The following is a 22,853-nucleotide window of genomic DNA, read 5'->3' on the forward strand; positions in this document are numbered from 1 at the left end:
TAAAAAGAAAATGATTTGGGAATTCCCTGGTGGTCCAGCGGTTAAGACTCTCTGCACTTGCACTGCCAAGGGCCTGGGTTCAATCCTTGGTCGGGGAGCTAAAATGCCAAAAGCTGTGCAGTGCAGCACCCCTTGCCTCCAAAATTAATCTACAAGAGACTGCCCCAGTTCAGCCTTCCGTCTCAAAGGTAGGTAGTATACCATCTGGCAAAAGGTATTTATGGGGCAATAAACTCCAGTCACCTAAGTTTTACTTCTATAACAGTGTTCCTATGTAGTCATTTTCAGCATCTCACTTGTCCCTCCTTCAGTAATTGCTAGTCTTCAACTGTAGAAATGTTCCAAGTTGAAAAATAGAAAACTTTAAGTTTGTAATTTATGTGGTAGTAGCTGAGTTTTAAAATTTACAGTTTTCATATAAATATAAAATTATGAATTCAAATCTCTTGTAGATCAATTGAAAAGTCTGAAATTCAGTCTTCTGCAGAGAATACACATACACACAAACACTTAAGATCACATTGCTTTGAAATTTTTGTATAGTGTTTAATCACATGGAGTAATTAACATTTTCCCTTGTCATTAAAGATTATTAAAAAATATGAACAATAACATACTATATATTCATTCAGTCCCCTGTAGATAGACATTTCTGCTGTTTCCAGCTCTTCTCATTTATAAAATACATATGTAAAATGATGATAGAATAGGCTGCTCTTGTATTTGGTTATAGTCAGCTCTCAGTATCTACAGAGAATTGGTTCCAGGATCTGTGGCAGATACCAAAATCCCCAGGTGCTCAAATCCCATAGTTGGCCCTCCATATCCACATCTGCAGATTCAGCCAATTTTTGATCATGTAGAACTGTAATGTTTATTGGGAAAAAATCTGCATACAAGTGGACTCATGCAGTTCAAACTCACATTATTCAAAGATCAACTGTATTCTATTACGGTGAATTCTTATAAATAGGATTATTAGATAAAAAGGATAAAGGTTCAAAGGTTCCTGCTGTGCTCTGCTAAGTCGCTTCATTGTGACCAACTCTTTGTGACTGCATGGACTGTAGCCCTTAAGGCTCCTCTGTCCATAGGATTTTCCAGGCAAGAATACTGGAGTAGGTTGCCTTTTTCTGCTCCAGGGGATCTTCTGGACGGAAGGATCTAACCCATGTCTGTTACGTCTCCTGCACTGACATTTCCTGGCCGGCAGGTTCTTTACCACTAGCTGCCACCTGGGAAGCTACATACTACAAAATTGCTCTATTGCTGGAAAGTGGTTACTAATTTGCAATTCCAATAAACAATATATAAAATGTGTTGGTAAGCTTATAAAAAAGCCCTAAACGCCAAACACAATTTTTCCTTGTAAAGAATAATCTGTTTATTACAAAAAGAGCATTAAATAACAGTATAAAAATCACTAAAAATTCTATAAGCCAGAAATACTATTAATATCCAGTGAATTTCATTCTTTCAAACCATCTCTTTAATATACATGTATCATATATATAGTTACACATACATAGGACAAGTTTTACAAAAGTGGGTTCATATGCTGTATTTAGTACATAATAGCAAATTAATTTTACTTCAATTTAACCAAAGAAAAAAGTGTAAAATTTTCAACTTATAAAAAATTTTTTTCTACAAGAGAATCTAGTTCTAAAGACTCCTAAAATTAAGGACAAGTATAGAGAACATTAGAGAGGCTGGGGTTTTTTTTTTCTCCTAGCTTAATGTATGTTTTAGAGATCATATGACTCGTCATAAAAAAGTGAGTTCTCCTACTTCCTGCTTACATTATTTCTGTACAGTGTTCAAATATTTCATTTTTCTTAATGATTTCCCATTATTTTTACTTAAAATTTCTAGTGTTTACTGCCAATTCTTTTACTGCTTTTTTTTCCCAAGTCCTTAATTTGATTCATTTCTTGTTCAGTAACATTAGGCAGTTTTTCCCCCAAGTGGTTGTATGCTTATAAGTACTTGCATACTTAAGAATGTCTATTCCCTTTATATTTTAAGGACAACCCGGGCTGGGTATAAAGTTCCTGGCACACTGTTTTCCTTACACCTTTGGAGCCTTTTGCTTCACTGCCTTAATGGAGACCTGAGGCCATCCTGATCCTTTCCCTCACTATACATGACTTGATTTCTCTGCTTGGGTACCCATATAATTCTTTATCTCTTTAAATCAAGGTGATTTTTCTTCTGTTTGAATTTAAGTTGATTCACTCAATTCTCTTTATCAGAAATATCAGTTAATCATAGGCAAGATTTTTTTCCATATCTTTTTATCTCGACAGCTTTTTCCATTTTTTATTTCCTCCAGTCTGTTTTCTCTGTGCCTTGTCTATTTTGCGTTTTGTGAGGCTTTCATTTTCAGTTTTCAAATCTTCATTTCTTCAAGCTCTGCCATGCTTACTTTCCACCTCTTATCTTTTAATCTCTTTGAACTTGTATTCTTGCATTTTAAAAAAACAGATCATTTTATCTTTTTTGAATCTGTAGAAACTTGTTCCTTTTTTTGGCTCAGAATGACCAGCATGTGAGCATTCTTTTCTGATTAGTGCTTAATTAAACTTAGATCTGCCAAAAATAATGGAAAGGGGCTAGAGGAATGAACTTTAAGCTGGGTTGTTACATTGGAAGCCTCTCACCAAATCCATTGTTTCCTTTGCCCATTCTTTAGTATTAAAAGGTCATCATGCCCAATGGCAAAGCTTTTAAAGCAGTATAATTCAAATTGTGGGGAGTATAAACAATTTAGTGGTTGTACACCCAATGGTAAAACTGATAATACATAGAAATATCAGAATGTATTTTGCATAAGGAATATTTTCTAAAAATCTGTTTTAGTGCAGAGTATGTATAAGTATAGAGGTAGGATGCAAAATATGTCTCTTAATACAGGCCAAAGAAAGTTATAAACCTTTAGTTCCAAGGCCTCACTCATGCAGTAGGCTAGCACACAAATGACAGAAATGGTCCTTCAGCAAGGTCTGTCCTAAATTCATCTGCTCTCCAATTCTGTAGTTTATCAAAGTGATCTCCAGAGAGAGAGGTTTGACACGTCCCACTCTCAAGTGGGCTTTAAGTTTGTAGTTTATGCTTGGGAAGGTTTATTTTTGGTATTAAATATTACTGGGGTTTAGGGTGGGTTTCTACATTTTTATACTTTAAAAATATACTTATAAAACTAATATACTGGATGATAACTTGGTTGGTCGATAGGTCATTCAGCCAGACTACACTTTCTTTTTTTTCCCATTTAGAACACTTTGATAAAAGAAATAACTGCTAGGACTCTCTATAACAGATACCAATAGAGGTGCTTACATTTAATTTTTAAAGACAGTCCTATATATAGTTGTATGATGAACCATAGTAACTGTTATGATTTTATTAGCTCAAATATTATCAGGAGAGCAATTATTGAAGAACATGAAATCTCCAAATATGATCCCCAAACGCTTTAATAGTGATGCAAAAGTCCTTAAGTTCAACAAGTAATAGGATGTTTAGCCTATGACTAGATATGACTTCCCAAGAAACTGGATCCTGTGAGGCAGTTGGTCTTCACAATTGTTGCCAGGGGGAGAGTTGCAGGAAATCAATTATATTTTTCCATTTTAAAGGAGGAAAGGTAAGTACAGGTAGAGAGGACTCCTCTAGCAAAGATCCAACACCCTCTTGATTATCAATATCCATGGGCACTATTTAATCCTTATTTTGCTTCTTTGTCCTTAGCTTCCTTAACCCACTCCTATTTTCTGTAACTTTCTGAAATGATTCATTTCAATTTTCAACCAGTGTTTGCACTTCTTCCTCAACAGTGTGAGTGTTGCTTATGATTCTACTACTGGTTTTCCTTACAAATGTACGCTCCCTGGGCATTGCATTCAATTCTACACCTTCCACAATTACCTAAACATTGTCAATTCAGGGTCAGATCACTAGCTCAACTCCAGTTCTTATTTATAATGTCAGGGCTTTATCTAGACATACCATAGCTGTCTCAAAGTAAACTTCAAGTTAAACTGAATGCATTCTTTTCTCCCTACTACCGCAATTCTCACTACCTGCCCCTCTAAAGCCTGCTCTCTTCCTGCTGTATTTTCTGGTTTTGTGAATGGTGCTGTTGTCCAGTAACTCAGGTTAAAACCTTGAGTGGCATCAGGTATTTTTCTCTCCACTGAACATTTTCACCCTGGTTTCCCTACTGCTACTGCCTAGTCTTGCTAATACAGCATAAAGGTGCTGAGCACCTTAATTTGGAATTCAAGGCTGGAGGGAAGAAGCAGCAACACTATACAGTAATGCTACGTAATAGGTGTCAAGTTTTACTGTTTGTTGAACGATGCAACTGGACTAAATGATCCAGAAAAAGCCTTACAACTGAATTATTATAAAGCTGCTGATAACAGGTCAGTTTTCATGTTTATTACCATTTGCTGCTGCTGGAAGTAAAACCTAGAGCTAATATATTTTACCAACTTGTTTTTTTTTTACGGAACAGCAAGCATTAGCACATATCTCAGAATTCTCAAAACAGTTCTAATCTCAGTGTAAACCGAAACTAAAACCACAGAAAAACAGGAAATGGGTGTGTCAAATTTAATAACAAAAATAACAAGGGGGCCACATTCTCTCCTTGTTTTATACACTCTATTCGAATCCATTCTACCCTCATAAATTTGAGTACAAACAAGGCTGATTGTACAAAGAGGCCAAAAGCAGCTCTCAGTTCAGGAAGCATTATCTTTCAAATGTGTGGATTACGTCAGCACCTCTTTCATGTTAAAAAAAAAAAAAACAAAGTGAAGAAAACTTGGTTTAAAAAAAAATCTAAAATACTCTCATAGCTGCCTGGGACTGAGTAGATCTTTCTTCCGCGTAGACAGATGCCTTCGTCTCCACAGAAGGCCACTTGTATTAAAACCAAACTAAGTCCATTACTCATTCCCTCTCCGGCTCTTCTTGTGGCTTTTCTTAGACCTGAAATGGTGACACATACAAATCATTAAATTTACCAGCTGTTTTAGGAGCTGAGCAAGGATTTTGAGAAAGACTGATACATGCTAACACTGATGGGGACAGAGAAGACAGTCAATGTTCATTAAAAGTACTTGGTGTTTTTATGTTTAAGAGCAACAGTGAGTTAGGCATTACTCTCCAAAATTTACCATTGAAGAAATGACCTCTGAGAGATGGAGTGCCTCCAACAGTGTACAGTATCTAGAGGTATCTAATGGAAGCTTACCAAATGAAAATGACTTATCCAATGTCACTCAACTGCAAAGTATTAAAAACTGGGACTGGGACTTCCCTAGTGGTCCTGTGGTTAGGAATCTGCCTGCTAATGCAGGGGACACGGGTTCAATCCTTGGTCCAGGAGGATCCCACGTGCTATGGGGCAGCTACGCCCGTGTACTGCAACTACTGAGCCCATGAGCCCCAGAGCCTGTGCTCTGCAACTGGGGGGTCACTGCAGTGAGAGGCCCACACCACGGCTGAAGAGTGGCCTTCACTCGCCATAGCTAGACAGGGTCCAGCAGCAAAGAAGGCCCAGTGTGGCCAGAAGTAAATATATTTTAAAAATCTTAAAAGCTGGGACGGAATCCCAGGTCTCCTGAGATTAAGGCTCATGCCTTTATTCAAAGCTGCAATCCTACAGGAAAAACAAAATAACTATATATATATAAAATTCTAGTAATTTTCAGGGCAAGAGACCACTTTGTCCTATAATTAAGGAGAATTCCTAAATTGTATTGATGGAGATTATATAAAATATCAAGTCCAACTGAGTTGTAATTAAGACTTTAATTTGTGAATAAAGATTTCAGTCAGAACAGAAGTTAATCCATACCTTTCAGGAGATTTTGAGTGGCTCCTGTGTCTGTGACTGCGGTGATGACCTGGAGAAGAAAAAAGGCTGTTGAGTGTACCAGTGTCCACCCTCATACTCTCTGCTGTTATTTCCCCTAGTTCCTTTCATTTTTGGCTTGTGATAGGGACAGCTTGTTGGTAGCGAAGAACTGAACCCACTTTGCCTTCAGGGCTTTATGGCTAAATTTCACTAACATCACACTGGGTATTTACCACTACTCTGTCATGTCTTACTCCTGTAATTTCAGAAAACTGAAGCTCACCATCCTATCAACAAAGCTGGTACATGACAGTTAAAATGTGAACTCTAATTTTCAAATTCTATGTCCACTTCCTTTTCTAGGCAGTAATGGAGTAAGGTACTCCTGTATTGCAGGAGGCTAATTGCTCCTATTACATTTCTTTATTAAGACAACCAACAGCAAGCAAAAGGCCCCAGTGCTGTACCTGGGGACTTGGAACGGGATCTGTGCCGTCTGTCTCGGGACCTGCTGCGATGACGTCTTGGGCTCTTGCTCCGATGCCGTTCTCGGCGAGGGGAGGGGCTGTGGAAATGACTGGTCAGACTCCCATATCTGTCCTGACACACAAACACAACACCACCACCCCCACTCCCCCAAATCTCTACCCTTCATCACAAGTCACTAAAGGCCTACCTCCTCCTTTTGGGAGACCGACTCCGCCTATATGGAAAGAAAAAAGAGAAAGAAGAACCTTAGTAGGTGCCCTGGACACTGTAAATTGCAAAAATTGCCCCAATTCTTAACCCAACTCTTGTTATCCATGTCCTTTGTCATGTAACTTTAAGACCCTCTGACTCCCAAGTCTGGGATTGGCCATGTGACTTGCTTTGGCCAAAGGGGTATTTGTACATGTGATGCAGATGCTACAAAGATTACTTGCATGATTGGGCTTGTTCAGTCTTGTATTCTGCCACTGCCATGGGAACAGGCCTAACCTAGCCTAGAATGTGACACATAGAGAGGAGCTGCTCCAGTCATCCTAGCTAAGGCCACCTACACCAGCCAACAGAGAATATTGCAAAACAAGTGAGTGACCATAGCTTATACTCAAAAAACTGCCTAAGCCCAGATTAAATCATGGGCCACAGACCTGTGAATTAAAATGTTTGCCACTGAGGTTTTGTGGGTGGTGTTTTTGTAGCAACTAATACATTGGCAAGCACACATTCTCCAGAGGTTAGCATTTTCCTTCCATGAAGTCCAAACTTCTACACTACAGTGCTTAAAGTATCCCTGGAAGATGCCAATGACTAAGGCCTTACCTTCTGGGAGACCGACTCCTACTCCTCCGATAGCGTAGTGTGGGAGAGCGACGGGGTTTGTCCAAGTCTCGGTAGCTTCTCCGGCGATGATCAGGTGATGGCACTCTTTCCAACTGGAGAGGAGATGGCCTGGGTCAGTGATGAGCACAGGCTGATAGAGAGCCCACTAGGAAAGTGGCTTTTACCTTCCTCCCCATCCCATCCCAAATTCCACCTCCAATTGACTTTAAAACACAGTACTTTGAATATGTATGGGATAACACTAAGGACAAAAAAACCCACTACCAAATAAAAAAATTAAAATCTTTCTAATAATCCCATTACTGTTCTAGTGCTGGTACCATTATTCTGGAACTATGTAAGAGTAATGACAGGTAAGTATGCTTATCTCCTAAGAAGTTGGATTTCTAATGTGAAAGAAGAGATAGAGATGTAAAACTGATGAGGTTAAATACAGTGTATCTTAAGCTTAAAATTTCTTTTTCCTTTAGCTTTATCAACTGTTAAGTCCTAGAAATACCATGTAGCAATGAGCCCCAGATTGTGGTCTCTAAATAACGTATCTCACTTAATGGAACTAAGATGTTCTTGGAAAAATGGCTACTTTTAGGTCCAAGCTAGAATATAACAAGAACATATCATTGTAACATACCTAGAACATATCACTGTATCAGATAGCAAGCGGCTGAAACTACTAGGATTGTATCCAAAGGTGAAGTTGAGGGGCCCCCAATGGCCAGACATAGGACAATTTCAGCATCAACAAAGACAATAATGGTCCAGAACACCAAATATACTTAAATTGAGAAATTCAAATGTTACCAAGGGCATACCTTCTTAGGAGAATACTATAAAATCAACTCATGATTTTAAAAACTGACAAAGGGAAATAAATAATTTATCTTGCTTTTCTTATATAAACTTTATAAAAAAACTAAACGTTGATTTGGGAGGTTTTTTAAAAATATCATTATTTTACAATCCTTAATGGGTCTATGCAGAGATCATCAGTGGATCCTAGTATTATAAAAAGAGAGCAGACTGTTCATCCTGGAGGAAATACACTATACCTATGAAGTAGTGTTGCTCTACTTCAAAAACTCCAAATCCAATTAAAGACTCAAGAACTAGTTAACAGAAAATAAAATAGACAAATGAACATGTTAAGTGATACCACAGGGACACAATCACAAAAACAGATTATGAAAATTTGTACAGAATGTTATGACCTGACATTTTAATATTAAAGAACCACTGACTTATGGGCTGATGATGGTATATGGCTGTGCCTTATAAAGGGGTCCGTGTTTTTTTTCTGAAATATGAGATATATGATGGCTGTGATCTGCTTTGAGATAACTGGTGAAGGAGAACTGAGTAGATGTGGAGGAAACAAAATAGCTGAGTTGATCACTGTTGAGGCCAGGTGATGGGTAAATGGAAGTTTATTCTCTCCATTTTGGTATGTGATTAAATTTTCCATTAAAAAGAATGCATATTTTTGGTTCACTCACCACAGAAAAGCCCCTCAGCTGCGCCTGGCTTTCCATTCATGAATGACTGTGCTTCCCTTAGCTCTTATCTTAAATGGAGTCTACTAAGCTCAGAGCTACACTTTCATCTGCACTACCTCAGTATCTACAGGCCAGAATTTCTTATATTTCCCCCTAGCTTTTTTACACATATAATTTTAATCACAAATGTTTTAAATCTTTAAAAGAAAAACAAAAAAACACAAAGCTTACTGTAATCATTTCCACGTTAACATCACATACATTTTTTTTTCTGGGTGCACCAAGTGGCACGGAGGATCTTAGTTCTCCTACCAGGGAGAACTTAGTTATAACTTAGTTCTCCATGCCACCCTGCCCCACAGCGGATGCATGGAGTCTTTCCCACTGGACCTCCAAGGAAGTTCACTGTTACTTTTCATGATACTTCTAATGGTGGCCTAATACTCTGTTGAATTGTTAGCAATAGTTTACCTGACTGCTCCCTGACAATTTGCTTGTTTTCAAGTTTTTAGCATTTTAACAAATAGTGGAAGAACATGACTATGCAATAGGTTTTTATTTCCCTAAACTAGGTTTACTTCTTAGTATGCATTCAATTATGATCAGTATTATTTTTGTCCCACGTATTTAATAGCTACCACTTATTATGCAATTATAATGTCCCAAAGCTAAGGGCTTTATGTATGTAATTTCATTTAATACTCATAAAAGTCCTAAAAGAAAGGTATCATAATCTTTGCTTTATAGAAAAGAAAATGGAGATTATGTAATTTACATAACATAATGCCAATAGTAAACAGGAGAGCTGAGATTCGGATTAAGTCCATTTAACTCTAGGACCCACACTCTCAATGATGAAATACTGTATTTTGGGGTTTTTCTTTTTTGGTTAAAACTAAATAAAGTTTAAAAACAAAACAAAGAAGACATTCCCATTCCCTGTAATTCTCCCTCCTGCAACCCTTCAGCACCCAGGTGCCTGACCTTCTCATCCTCCTCCTCCTCCTCTTCACTGGACTCCACGTCGTCCATGTCTTCCTCCAGAGCGCTAACCCGCGGCTCCAGCTGCTCGGCTTCCTCTAGCACATAGCGTTTCTACGGGGAACACAGCGAGAGTCAGAGAGGGCCCTTCATCTCCTCTGTGTCCTGAAGCGCCAACACTGGGCTTCTGCAAGTGGCAGAAAACCTATGGCACAACAGCCGAGGCAATTTCATTTCAAAGATATCCTAGACGCAGATTTTCTTAGAGAGTTTAGCATACCTAGGATCTATATATATTTTTAAGTTTCCCTGTAAAGAGATAAATACAAAGATGAAGAGAATATCACTTTTCTATTGCCTCTATTCCCTGTGACCTTATACTCTAAGGTAACTAGAATATCAATCAGTATAGCTGTAGCCCTGAATAAAAATTATGGGCTTCACACACAAGGGTCAATAGTTCAAGACAATGTTGGCTGGGAGTTTTCCAGGAGCGGCTCAGACCAGAATCCACTAAGAGATTCACTGAGACTCAGTCCAGTATGGGGGTTTGGGTCCTCCTGCTCTTAAGTAGCACCAATTCTCTCACAGACCCAGGATTTGGGGAGCTGTCTACAGACGCATTTTGAACAAGGCTCAGGACATAAACAAACCACCTCCTAGTTTCATTTTCTTCTAAGATGTGACTTAGCAGTCCTAAGTGACTAAGGACCTGAAAGGCAAAGGTGAGTTCAAAACAGACAAAAGGACTGGCTGGGTCATAAGACCCTTATGGTTTGGTTTTTGTATTTGTGTGTGTGCGTGCCAAAGACATACAGATCACTGGATAGCCCTAAAACAAATAATGGCATTTGTACTCTTACTTTGCTCTCATTCATCCCTAACAAAATTCTATAAAGGTTAGGAGAAATGAGATAAAGATGCCATTCAGTGAAGTGAATCCCTTGAAAAAGGGTTCCTTGGAAAAGATCACCACAGTCTGGGATCTAGGACTACATCAGACAGGGCATCCAGAATCCCTGATGCTCACCAGACTTGGGAAGTGATCAACGTCAATGTATTAACTTACAGTATTTCTTTTTGATAAAATTAGAATTCATTCCAGAGCAGCTCCCTGCCAACGCCAGGGCACATGAGAAGCTATGCCCTATGGGTTGCTTTAAAGAAACAAATCAAAGTTAAAGGTAGTCTTAAGGGTCACTTCATCCAGCACATAGAGAGGCCCACACCAGAACACACCTCTCAGTGATATGATAATATATATCAGTCATATTTCAACTTTCCTCTCTTCAGTGAAGTCTGCTTTGTGATCTTCTAGACTCCAGCAGACTACCCCATTTGCATCAACACACTTGCTCAGAGGTGACTGGACTTTAGAACCCTTAGTCACAACCTGACTATAGTTCGGAGTATATAATATTTTACAGTATTTCTAAACATAATAATCCGCACCCCACTCCAGTACTCTTGCCTGGAAAATACCATGGACGGAGGAGCCTGGTAAGTTGCAGTCCATGGGGTCTTGAAGAGTCAGACATGACAGAGCGACTTCACTTTCACTTTTCACTTTTATACATCGGAGAAGGAAATGGCAACCCACTCCAGTGTTCTTGCCTGGAGAATCCCAGGGACGGGGGATGGGGTCGCACAGAGTCGGACACGACTCAAGTGCCTTAGCAGCAGCAGCAAACATAATAATCACAGCTAAGGATAAAAAGTGTGAGAATCGGACCCTAAAATCAGGTTTTTGGATTTGAAATGTCATCCTTTTCACTACAGTCTATAATAATCAATATGGAAAAGAAGATACAATTTTCAGAATTATTTTCTAGGATTTTCTGTGACTGAGTCACTCTGGAGGAAGAGTGGTTTACTGCACTTACCTGTGAGCGCCCATCTACCAAACTATCTCTATCTGCTTTGCTGCCTCAAGAAAGTTTACCTTACCCATTTATCATATTTACAATCCATTCTATATTCCACATTGACGTTTTTCAGGTCCCTTTGATCTGTTGTTTATTGAGGTGAAATTCACAATGTACACAATTAGCAATTTTCAAGTGTAAAATTCTTCCATCACAACCTTTCACTAGTTTAAAAACTTCCTCATCACACCAGAAAAACATGCCATACTTATTAAATAATCATTCCTCATTCCCCTCCCCTGAATCCCCTGGTAACTACTAATATCTACTTTGTCTCTTACATATTTACCTAGTCTGAACAGGCAAGTTTGTCCTTGGAGTACAAAACGAAACAGGGCAAAGGCTAACACAGTTTTGCCAGGAGAACACTGGTCATAGCAAGCACCCTCTTCCAACAACACAAGGAATGACTCTACACGTGGACATCACCAGATGGTCAATACCGAAATCAGACTGATTACATTATTTGCAGCCGAAGATAGAGAAGCTCTAATATAGTCAGCAAAAACAAGACCTGGAACTGACTGTGGCTCAGATCATGAGCTCCTTATTGGAAAATTCAGGCTCAGACTGAAGAAAGTAGGGAAAAAAACTAGACCAATCAGGTATGACCTAAATCAAAGCCCTTACGTTTATACAGTGGAAGTGACCAATAGATTCAAGGGATTAGATTTGGTAGACAGAGTGCCTGAAGAACTATGGACAGAGGTTCATAATACTGTACGGGAGGTGATGACCAAAACCATCCCAAAGCAAAAGAAATGCAAGAAGGCAAAATGGTTGTCTGAGGAAGCTTTACAAACAGCTGAGAAAAGAAAAGCAGCAAAAGGCAAAGGAGAAAGAGAAAGATACATCCATGTGGATGCAGATTTCCAGAATAGCAAGGTAAGAAAAGAAAGCCTTCTTAAGTGAACAAGGCAAAGAAATAGAGGAAAACAGAAGAATGAAAGACTAGAGATCTCTTCAAGAAAATTGGAGATACCAAGGGAACATTTCATGGAAAGATGGGCATGATAAAGGACAGAAATGGCAAGGACTTCACACAAGCACAAGAGATTAAGAAGAGGTGGCAAGACCACACAGAAGAGCTAAAGAAAAAAGGTCTAATGTCCCAGATAACCAAAATGGTGTGGTCACTCATCTAGAGCCAGACATTCTGGAGCGTGAAGTTAAGTGGGCCTTAGGAAGCATCACTACAAACAAAGCTAGGGGAAGTGATGGAATTCCAGCTGTTATTTCAAATCCTAAAAGATGATGCTGTTAGTGCTGCACTTATTATGCCAGCAAATCTGGAAAACTCAGCAACGGCCACAGGACTGAAAAAGTTTTCATTCCAGTCCCAAAGAAGGGCAATGCCAAAGAATGTTTAAATTACTGCACAACCACACTCATCTCACATGCTAGCACGGTAATGCTCAAAATTCTTCAAATTAGGTCCAACAGTATGTGAACCAAGAACTTTCAGATGCACAAACTGGATTTAAAAAAGGCAGAGGAACCAGAGATCAAATTACCAATATACACTGGATCATAGAAAAAGCAAGGAAATTCCAGAAAAACATCTACTTCTGCTTCACTAACTTTGAAAGCCTTTGACTATGTGGATCACAACAAACTGTCAAAAGTTCTTAAAGAGATGGGAATACCAGACCACCTTACCTGTCTCCTGGGAAACCTGCATGCAGGTCAGGAAGCAACAGTTAGAACCGGACATGGAACAATAGGCTGCTTCAAAATTGGGAAAGGAGTACATCAAGGCTGTATATCATCATTCTGCTTATTTAATTTCTATGCAGAGTACATCATCCAAAATACTAGGCTGGACAAATCGTAAGCTGGAAACAAAGACTTCCAGGAGAAATATCAAAAACCTCAGATATGCAGATGATACCACTAAATAAAGGCAGAAAGTGAAGAGGAACTAAAGAATCTCTTGATGAGGGTGAAAAGAGGAGTGAAAAATCTGGCTTAAAACTCAACATTCAAAAAACAAAGGCCATGGCATCTGGTCCCATCACCTCATGGCAAACAGGGAAAAAATGGTAACAGTGGCAAATTTTATTTTCCTGGGCTCCAAAATCACTGCAGATAGTTGACTGTAGCCATGAAATTAAAAGATGTTTGCTCCTTGGAAGAAAAGCTATGACAAACCCAGACAGCGTATTAAAAAGTAAAGACATCACTTTGCTGACAGAGGTCCATGTAGTCAAAGCTATGGTTTTTCCTATAGTCATGTACAGATGTGAGAGTTGGACCATAAAGAAGGCTGATCTCCAAAGAATTGAGGCTTTTGAATTGGGGTGTTGGAGAAGACTCTTGAGAGTCCCTTGAACTGCAAGGAGATCAAACCAGTTAATCCTAAAGGAAATTGACCCTGACTATTCATTGGAAGAACTGACTCTGAAGTTGAAGCTCCAATACTTTGGCCACCTGATGCAAACAGCCCACTCACTGAAAAAGACTGATGCTGGGAAAGACTGAGGACAGGAGGAGAAGGGGGCAACAGAGCATGAGATGGTTGGATGGCATCACCGACTCAATGGACAAGAGTCTGAGCAAACTCTGGGACATACTAAAAGACAGGGAAGCCTGGTGCACTGCAGTTCTTGGGGTTGCAAAGATTTGGACACGACTTAGCAACTGAACAGCAAAAATACTATGTGACTTTTGATCTTTAAATTATTCCTTCTTGGCTTTTATCTAGCAAGGCAAGGTGGGATACAGCAAACTGCTTCAGAATTACTGAGTTACAGCAGCATCACAAAGGAGATCTTAAGTTCTGGGTCTTCCCAATTTGGGTTTCTGTGGTTGCTTAAAACTCTGAAGAATCTGTTCCCATGCCCCATTTTAAACACTGTCTCTGGGACCCTTTCATCAATGCTACCAATTTTACACAGAATATCAGAATCTGAGAGTCAAAGACTCTTGTTAGTCTACAGGTATTCCAATGATTTTTGCAATACATTTTACAATTTCACTGAGGTATAACTGATACACAATAAACTGTAATTTTTATAGTATACAATTTGATGAGTATTGTGTTGTATACAAACGTAAGTCAGTACATCAGTGCAATGGATAGAGCCACCCCACTCAATAGTTTACCTGTGCTCCTTTCTGATTTCTCATTCCCTCTCCTCCCCAATCCCTTACTCTATAACTAGGCAACCACTGTTCTTTTTTGTCACTATAGTTTACATTTATTAGAAAAGAATTACACAGTACATACAATTTTGTGTCTTTTTTCACTCAGCACAATTATTTTATGATTCATCCATGCTACTGCTATTTATCAATAGTTTATTTTTGCTGCTGAGTAGTATCATTGTATGGCCACATCACAATTTGTTTATTCATTCACTTGATGGACATTTGGGTTGCTTCCAGTTTCTGGCCATTACAAATAAAACTGTTAAGATTACCTGTGCTTAAGTCTTTGTGTGGACATATGCTTTCATTTCCTGAGTAAATTCCTGGAAGTGGAACAGCTGGATTGAATGGTTAACTTCTTTAGAAACTGCCAAACTTTTCCAAGTTTGGTTGTTCCATTTTATGTTGTCACCAATAGGCTACGGAGACTTCTAGTTCCTCCACATCCTCACTAACACCTGACACGATCAGTCTTATTTTACACATTTTACTAGGTATGTAGTGCATATTTCTATGCTTTTAATTTGCATTTCCCTAATGATTAATGATGTAGAACACCTTTTTATGTGCTCCTGGTCGACTATATTTTCTTTGGTAAAAGGTCTGTTAAGAATTTTTTTGTTCATTTTCCCACTGGGTTGCCTTCTTGTTAGTAAGTTCAAGAGTACTTTATAAAGTACAGAATCAAGAACTTTTATGGATATATGTTGTACAAATGTATTATTCCAGTCTGTGGCTTGCTTTTTTAGTTTTGTAAGAGTATCTCTTGAAAGGCAAGTGCTTAATTTTTATAAAGTCAATTTATTAATTTTTAATAAATAATTCACATTTTGTTACAAGAATTTGTCAAACACAAGGTCACTAAGATTTTCGCCTATGTTTTTCTTAAGTTTTCTACTCTTAGCTTTTATGAGTCTATTATCCCCTTCAAGTTTATTTTTACATATAATGTGAGCTAGGGGAAGACATTCATTTGTCTCATATGGCTATTTAATCATTTTAGCACCATTTGTGGAAAAGATTATCCTTTTTCAATTGTATTGTCCTAACATCTCTGCAGAAAACCAACTGACCATAAATAGGTATTATACACTTATTTCTGGTTCTTTCACTTTGTTCCACTGATTTGCTTGTCTAGCTTTATGCCACTATAACACTGTCTTGTAATTAGGTAGTGTTTGTCCTACTTTGTTCTTTTTCAAAGCTGTTTTGGATATTCTAGGTCCCCTCCATATTCATATACATTTTAGAATTAGTTTGTCAAGTTCTATCAAATTTTATTTGGATTTTGATTGGAACTGAATTGAATCTATGGATTAATTTGGGAGAACTGACAACAATTGTTAAGTCATGGTATCATATATCTGATAGATATATCAGATATATCATGAACATGATATATCTCCATTAATCATGTCTTCTTTAACTTCTGTCAGTAATGAAATGTTTTATATTAATAGTTTAAAGTCTTACACATTTTTGACAAAATTATCCATAATTATTTTAATTTTTGATGCTGCTATAAATGGTATCTTTTATACAAAATCTCAAATTTAATTGTTCTTAGCTCATGTACAGAAAACAACTGACTTTTATACACTGACCTTGCACCCCACAATTCTGCATAAATAGATGACTGGGTAAACAAACTGTGGTATATATACCCACGCAAAAGAATATTATTCCTATTTAGCAACAAATAAAAAACTATTAGTATATGCAAAAACATGGATATATTCCAAAATAACTATGTTAAGTGAGGAAAGATTAAAATACTCCTTTTCTAATCCTTTTCCTATTTAGGTTATTACAGAGAATGGAGCAGAGTTCCCTGTGCTATACAGCACTGGAGGACATTATTCTAAGTGAAATAAGTCAGACAAAGACAAATACTACATGATATCACTTATATATAGAGTCTCAAAAAAGTAACAAACTAGTAAACATGACAAAGAAGCAGACTCAGGGATACAGAGAACAAACTAATGATTACCAGTAAGGAGGGGAAGGGAGAGGGAACTAAGAGGAACAAAGTATTCGAAATCAAATAAGCTACAATATATTGTACAGAGCCATTGTTTTGTAATAACTATAAATGGAGTACTACCTTTAAAAATTGTGAGTCACAATACTGATATACCTATAACATATAATACTGTACATCAACTACACTTCAGTTAAAAAAAGACTTTGAATTCCATGGTGTTTTATAATGTATGTGTATAAAGAGGTCTTTACACACATTTTATCGTGTGCTGTGTATGTATGACCTTTATCTCTTACCTGTAGCCGGGGCAGAATGATATCACAGACTCTCTCACTGTGCAGTAGTTCATCAATAAATTCATCTACATGCATCAGCTCAAACTCTGAAAGAAAAACCGTAAGCTTAAGTAACTTGGAAATAAGTTTAAATAGCCAAAAAATTTAAAAAAGTTTAAGAGCCTTTATGTACGATATCTAATAGGGTATTTGGTATACAAAGTGTGAATCCTCTGCAGCTTCCCTCTGAGTGTGTGTGTGTGTGACTTAGTCGCTCAATCATGTCTGACTCTTTTGTGACCCCCATGGACGGTAGTCCACCAGGTTCCTCTGTCCATGGGATTTTCCAGGCAAGAATACTGGACTGAGCTGTCATTTCCTTCTCCAGGGGATCTTCCTGACTCAGGGATAGAACCAAAGTCTCCCACATTGCAGGTGGATTCTTTACCATCTAAGCTACCAGGGAAGCCCCTTCCCTTTGCCTGCACATGCACTAATAAAGCTGCTGCAGTGTGGCAATTAACACTGAATAGATTACTGTCAAACCTGGGCTCAACCTACAAGCTTTTACTGCCTTGTCATCACCACCAATCTTCATCCAGTCAACTCCCCTTTATTGAGGCCGTTTATGTGCCATGTTTCTTCTAGGTACTAGGGATAATGGGATGAGTGAAGCGGTCCCAGTTAGCAAGAAAGACAAGCACAAAAACAAGCACAATGAGTCCTGAATTATAAAAGGGTAATGTTTTTGAATAAAACTTACAACTCAAGTACAGTATCTCCTGTGAACCTGCTAAGTTCCTAAAAATATGTATCTTTTCCCCTATGTGGGGCAGCAAACTTTATTAAATGGATATATAATTGACTTGGGGCTTCCTGGGTGGCTCAGTGATAAAGAATCTGACTGCCAATAAAGGAGATGTGAGTTTTATCTCTGGACTGGAGAAGGAAATGGCAATACGCTCCAGTATTCTTGCCTGGAAAATTCCATGGACAGAGGAACCTGGCTGGCTACAGTCCATGGGGTCACAAAGACTTGGACATGACTTAGCAACTGAGCACACAGGCGAACCTGACTTAAGATGTCATATTAGTTCCAAGTGATACTGATTTGCTATTTTTAAGAATCATGTATCTTACATGGTAAGTGGAGCAATAGCTTTTTAGAATTTCTATGGTAAACATTAGTTTAGTGGTTCTCAACCAGGGGTGTTGCCCCTCCAACTATGGGGTGCTAATGGCCTTCAGTGAGTAGAAGCCAGGGATGCTGCTAAACATTCTACAAAGCACCAGAGAGCTCCCCATAACAAAGAAATATCTGGCCCAAATTATCACTAGGTTTAAAAACTCTACCTTAGTTTAGCATAATATAGTCATAAATAAATAGGTAATCTCATCATGGCCAGGACCATGTCCATCTTGTTCATCACATTATTTCCAGTATATAGTACAGTACCCAGCGCAACACTGGCACTTAGTATGTATTCATTCAAGTGAATGAGTAAGCTAACAGAAGTTTGAAGAATAATACCAAATTCTTAAACTTGTACTGCTTAATGTGATATTTAGAGGGTAAAGGCCAATGTTACTAATCTTTTGTTATGACACTAAGTGAGAAAAAGTTCTGATTGCATTCTCTGAATCCCATTTTATCATAAAATGTGTCTCTTTGTAAAAGGTATGGAGCTGGCCCTCCTGGATATACTTATGTTTTAGCAAGATTCCTACCTAAGTATGAGCACACTCAGTCCATGTATTGCAGGGTCAAGTATCATGTAAGAGAGGCCAGTAGAAAGAACTGTGAAGGTCCAACAAATGTAAAACTAACTTTGGGAGGTCTAGGGAAGGATTTTAAGGCAAAGGGCATTCAAGAGATAGATCTTACGGGATATAGCACATGATGCCAAAACAGGGATTAACATAAGATGCAGCTGGAAAGATAGGCAGACGGGCAGACTGGGTGAGGCTGACAGGAAGCTAATAGTCTAATGGAGTATTATGACTCCTCACGAGAGATGGAGGACCTGACTGAAGATGCTAACAATCTGGATTATGTGATGCCAGAGATACCGGTGAAATAAAAACTGGCTCAGGGATGAAGGCCTAGATACTTAGGACTATACTCACCTCCATTTCGGTTCTGGCTCTTGATTTTTCGATAGTCATTGTATAGAGGCTCCAAGTACTTGTAGCAATCAATTGCAGTACCTGTCAACCTCATGTAAAGTGCTCCCAGCATGCGGACATACCTGACAGATAGACAACAGTGAAACAACAGGTCATTCCAAAAAGTTCCTGAGTTTTACAAGTAGCTTTTCTCATGACAGCAGTGGACAAACAAGTTCTTTTTTCTCTTTGGTAGATGAGAAAGCTACATTTTTAGAGGCAGCATAGGGCAGCAGAAAAAATAGCTAAAATATGGAAACCTAGGTTCAAGTTCTCATTCTACCACTTACTGGCTGTAGTGACTTGGGATATAATGTTCAACTTTCCGAGTCTATTATATCATCTGTAAAACTAAGATACAACCTATTTACCTCATGGGATTATTTTAAGAATCAAATGAGGTGAGGTACTAAATTTAACAACAGAAAGTAGAGATTTATTTACTAACAATATAATTTACACAGATTGCTAGTTGCTGGAAAGCAGAATGCTGGTTATGGAAAAAAGTCAGTCATCTCGGTTCAAATTTTGATTCCATTATTTACTAACTCTGTAACACTAGGCAATTTACTTTTGCTTTCTCAGTCCTTGTAAAATGATAGTCCCTAATTTGATGGTTTGATATATTAAGTAAAAAATGAACGTTAGGATGCTAAGCGAGGTATATAGCACACCATAAGTACCTAATGAGAGTTAGCTATTTTCTAGCCATTAATTTGTAAGTTTCCTTTATTCTCCCTTTCTCCTATACCCCAACTACCTACTCAAATCTCCATTTTGATAAACAGTAGGCATTTGAAATTCATTTCCTTATATGAAAAACAGAATACATTGGCAAAAAAAAAAAAAAAAGGACTCTGAAACCAGCTTTGCCACTTATCAGCATTTGACCTTGGGGAAAGCAATCTCTCTGTGCCTTAGTTTCCTCCTGTACATAATGGGGATAATAATTTTACAGGGTTGTTGTGAAGGTTAAATAAATTATTGCATGTATATTTCTTAGAATAGAGAGTGGCAAATAATAATCTATTATTACATCTATCTCCTGTTCTTATTTGTGAGCTCCTCAAGCAGCTTATATTTTGGGGCCAGATACCATGCAACAGGCACCGATAGAGATTTACAGCTCTTTCTTCCTTAATCCTCACATCTATCCCGAGCTGGTATTATTGTTTCCATTTTACAGGTAAAGAAAGTAAAATTTAGAAAATTAAGTAACTTCTCCAAGGTCACAGTTCATAGGTAATAGGGTCTGGACACGAACCTACAATTAACACAAATGTTTCCCTCTTCTTTGCCACACTTTACGTTGCTTTCTTCATCCTTAAGTATTCAGTGCTACCAACATATTTGGCATTAACTTCTGCTTAATATATGTCAGTGAGTTTTGTGAAATACTTTTTTGGAGGAAAAGTCACCAAGCCTCAGAAAGTAAAGAAGAAGGTCAATACAATCAAAACAGACAAAACAAAAACTCAAGGGGTTCAAGAACAAAATACCAGAGTGGGACTCTGGAAATGAGATACACTGCTTTCCCTTCTTTTAACCAAAGCCAAATTCTGGACCACGAAATTAAAATATTTATATTAGCTAGTAAATATTTCACTCACTTGAAATCTTCATTTTTTATAAACTCTACAATGATATCCTTCTCAGGTTGAATCTGAAGCATCTTCAAGGTTAAACACAAAAAAGGAGTAGGTTTTATGTTGCCACCATAGACACCACCCACAAATCTTAACTCCATGGCTTTATCAACTACAAGTTCAGCTAAAAAACAAAAACAGAGAGGTATTGCACACATATTAGGACTAAGTTTTTACAGGTATAAAGTGCAGAGAGTTAAAGTTAGTTCAAGATTTGGTGTTCCTGAATTAATAGCTTAATATTAGGAGAACAAGTGTGTAATAAATAACAGCAGCCAATATACACTGAAAGATTACTATATGCCAAGTACTCTGCTAAGCACTTCATAATATCTTATTTAATCTTCACAAGTCATGAGGTTAAGTTCTAGCACTGCCCTTGTTTTCAGCTAAGGAAAATGAGGGCCAAGAAATGTTAAGTGATTTGCTCAATATTCACAGCCAGAAAGTGGCAGGGCCTGGATTTTCGTCCAACAAGTCTAACTTCAGAGTCTGTGCTTGTCACCATCATGTTAGGGGAAAAACTGCCAGATTAAATAAGAGTTAGAAGGATGAAAACCATAACAAACCTCAATAACTACATAACTCAAGTAAAGTTCATCTAGACAACGGGGATAATAAACTTTCGATGTTGTCATCAAAATCAGACACCAGAGCAAGTCATTTCACCTCTGAAATGAGAAAAGGCCCCCAAAGTAAGTCTTACATGACTCTAAATTTAATGGCAACTCAGAAAAACAATATCACTCCTCCGTGGACACATAGCTAGGGTGATGGCAGAGCAGTAACAGCATAGGAGTAATTAACAGTGGTGACAACTAGCACCACTACCACCACTGATTACTTAGTACTTTTATTAATATATAGCTGTAGCTAAATATATATAGCATCAGGGACTCAATGGACATGAATTTGAGCAAACTCTAGCAGACAGTGGAGGAGAGAGGAGCCCAGCAGGCTACGGCCCATGGAGTCACAAGAGTCTGACACTACTTAGCGACTGAACAAGCTGTAACTATACCAAACACTTCTTATACATTATTTCATTTAATCCTTAGATTTCTTGGATTAAATCATTTAATCCTTTGACCTCTGATGTAGGTATTATTGTGCTCGTTTTACAGAAGATGAACTCACGGTTCACTAGGGAAACACAGGTACCAAAAAACAAAAAAAAGCCAGAATTAAACAAGTATCAAAGACGACCTGGACGATTTCTCTTAAGAATATATATTTATATTAGGACTCGGATGTGGAAATATTGCAAATGGTCCTGATTTGGGGGTAGTAACATTATAAATTTGGTTTCGGGAATACTGACGCTCCTTTAAGACCTTCAGGGTTCCCATGTTTAACACTGGAACCCAGTAAGTTATCATTAAACATGGAATACCTCAAAGAAACGACCTGTGACACCCTTCCGAATAAGGTCCTATCAGATCTGTGTTCCCAAAGCCCAACACAACACTAGGCACAGAGCAGGCGCTCAGATTCTTCCGAATGACTGAAAAATTCCCCCTAAATCTCACCGCCAGTGGGCCAGTCCTATTGGACTGGAAAACTGAGCCATGGAACGACAGGGGTTGGGGCAGGGATGGGGGGTGTTCAGCACGCTCCTGCTCACCTGTAAGTCCAAAGCACTCCTCTTTCCAGTATTTGGATTCATAAATTCGCGTCCGAATGATTTTCTCCACCAGATACTGAGGGTTGGTGCCGTGGATGCTGTGCGCATCTTTTACCGTACGGTTCGCCATTTTAGAACGTCTGACGTTCTATTTCCGTCGGGTCCTTTAAGACGTCACATCCTGGTTAAAAAAAAACCAGAGAGAAATGATAAGGTTGGAGGAAGTCTCACTAAACGGTTCGCGCGTCCATCTTGAACCCGGAAATGTTTTCGAGTTAGGAACTTTCTTCGGCAAACGGCTTCGCAGACCTAATCAATGATGGCCGCGGCACGTTGGCGGATGTACGTCGTGCGTCCCCTCCTTAGATGGGCGGGGCGAAAGGGCTGGCTGCTGACGGAACGTGGAGA

At 38.4% G+C, this 22,853-nt stretch overlaps 1 protein-coding gene across 1 annotated transcript; it reads right to left on the minus strand.

Moving 5' to 3' along the window:
* Positions 1-1,359: 1,359 nt before the first annotated feature.
* Positions 1,360-22,580, minus strand: PRPF38A (pre-mRNA processing factor 38A). The gene is made up of 10 exons (XM_065913107.1): positions 22,446-22,580; positions 20,786-20,945; positions 19,137-19,258; positions 17,031-17,116; positions 9,676-9,786; positions 7,178-7,290; positions 6,549-6,575; positions 6,340-6,437; positions 5,873-5,921; positions 1,360-5,001 (listed from the first exon to the last, which is right to left on the minus strand). Exons 1-10 carry the CDS (start codon positions 22,573-22,575, stop codon positions 4,959-4,961), a joined length of 939 nt encoding a protein of 312 aa, XP_065769179.1. The 5' UTR covers positions 22,576-22,580; the 3' UTR covers positions 1,360-4,958.
* Between the last annotated feature and the right edge of the window lie 273 nt (positions 22,581-22,853).

This window comes from Muntiacus reevesi, chromosome 1 (assembly GCF_963930625.1).
Source record: "Muntiacus reevesi chromosome 1, mMunRee1.1, whole genome shotgun sequence".
NCBI classification, from domain to species: domain Eukaryota; kingdom Metazoa; phylum Chordata; class Mammalia; order Artiodactyla; family Cervidae; genus Muntiacus; species Muntiacus reevesi.

Excerpts from the sequence above, each read along its gene's own strand:
- PRPF38A (XM_065913107.1), bottom strand. The coding sequence starts at position 22,575 with ATGGCGAACCGTACGGTAAAAGATGCGCACAGCATCCACGGCACCAAC. Across the intron at positions 6,438-6,548 it reads CGGTCTCCCAAAAGGAGGAG|CCCCTCCCCTCGCCGAGAAC; the intron begins GTAGGCCTTTAG and ends TCATTTCCACAG. Across the intron at positions 5,922-6,339 it reads ATCCCGTTCCAAGTCCCCAG|GTCATCACCGCAGTCACAGA; the intron begins GTACAGCACTGG and ends TTTCTTCTCCAG.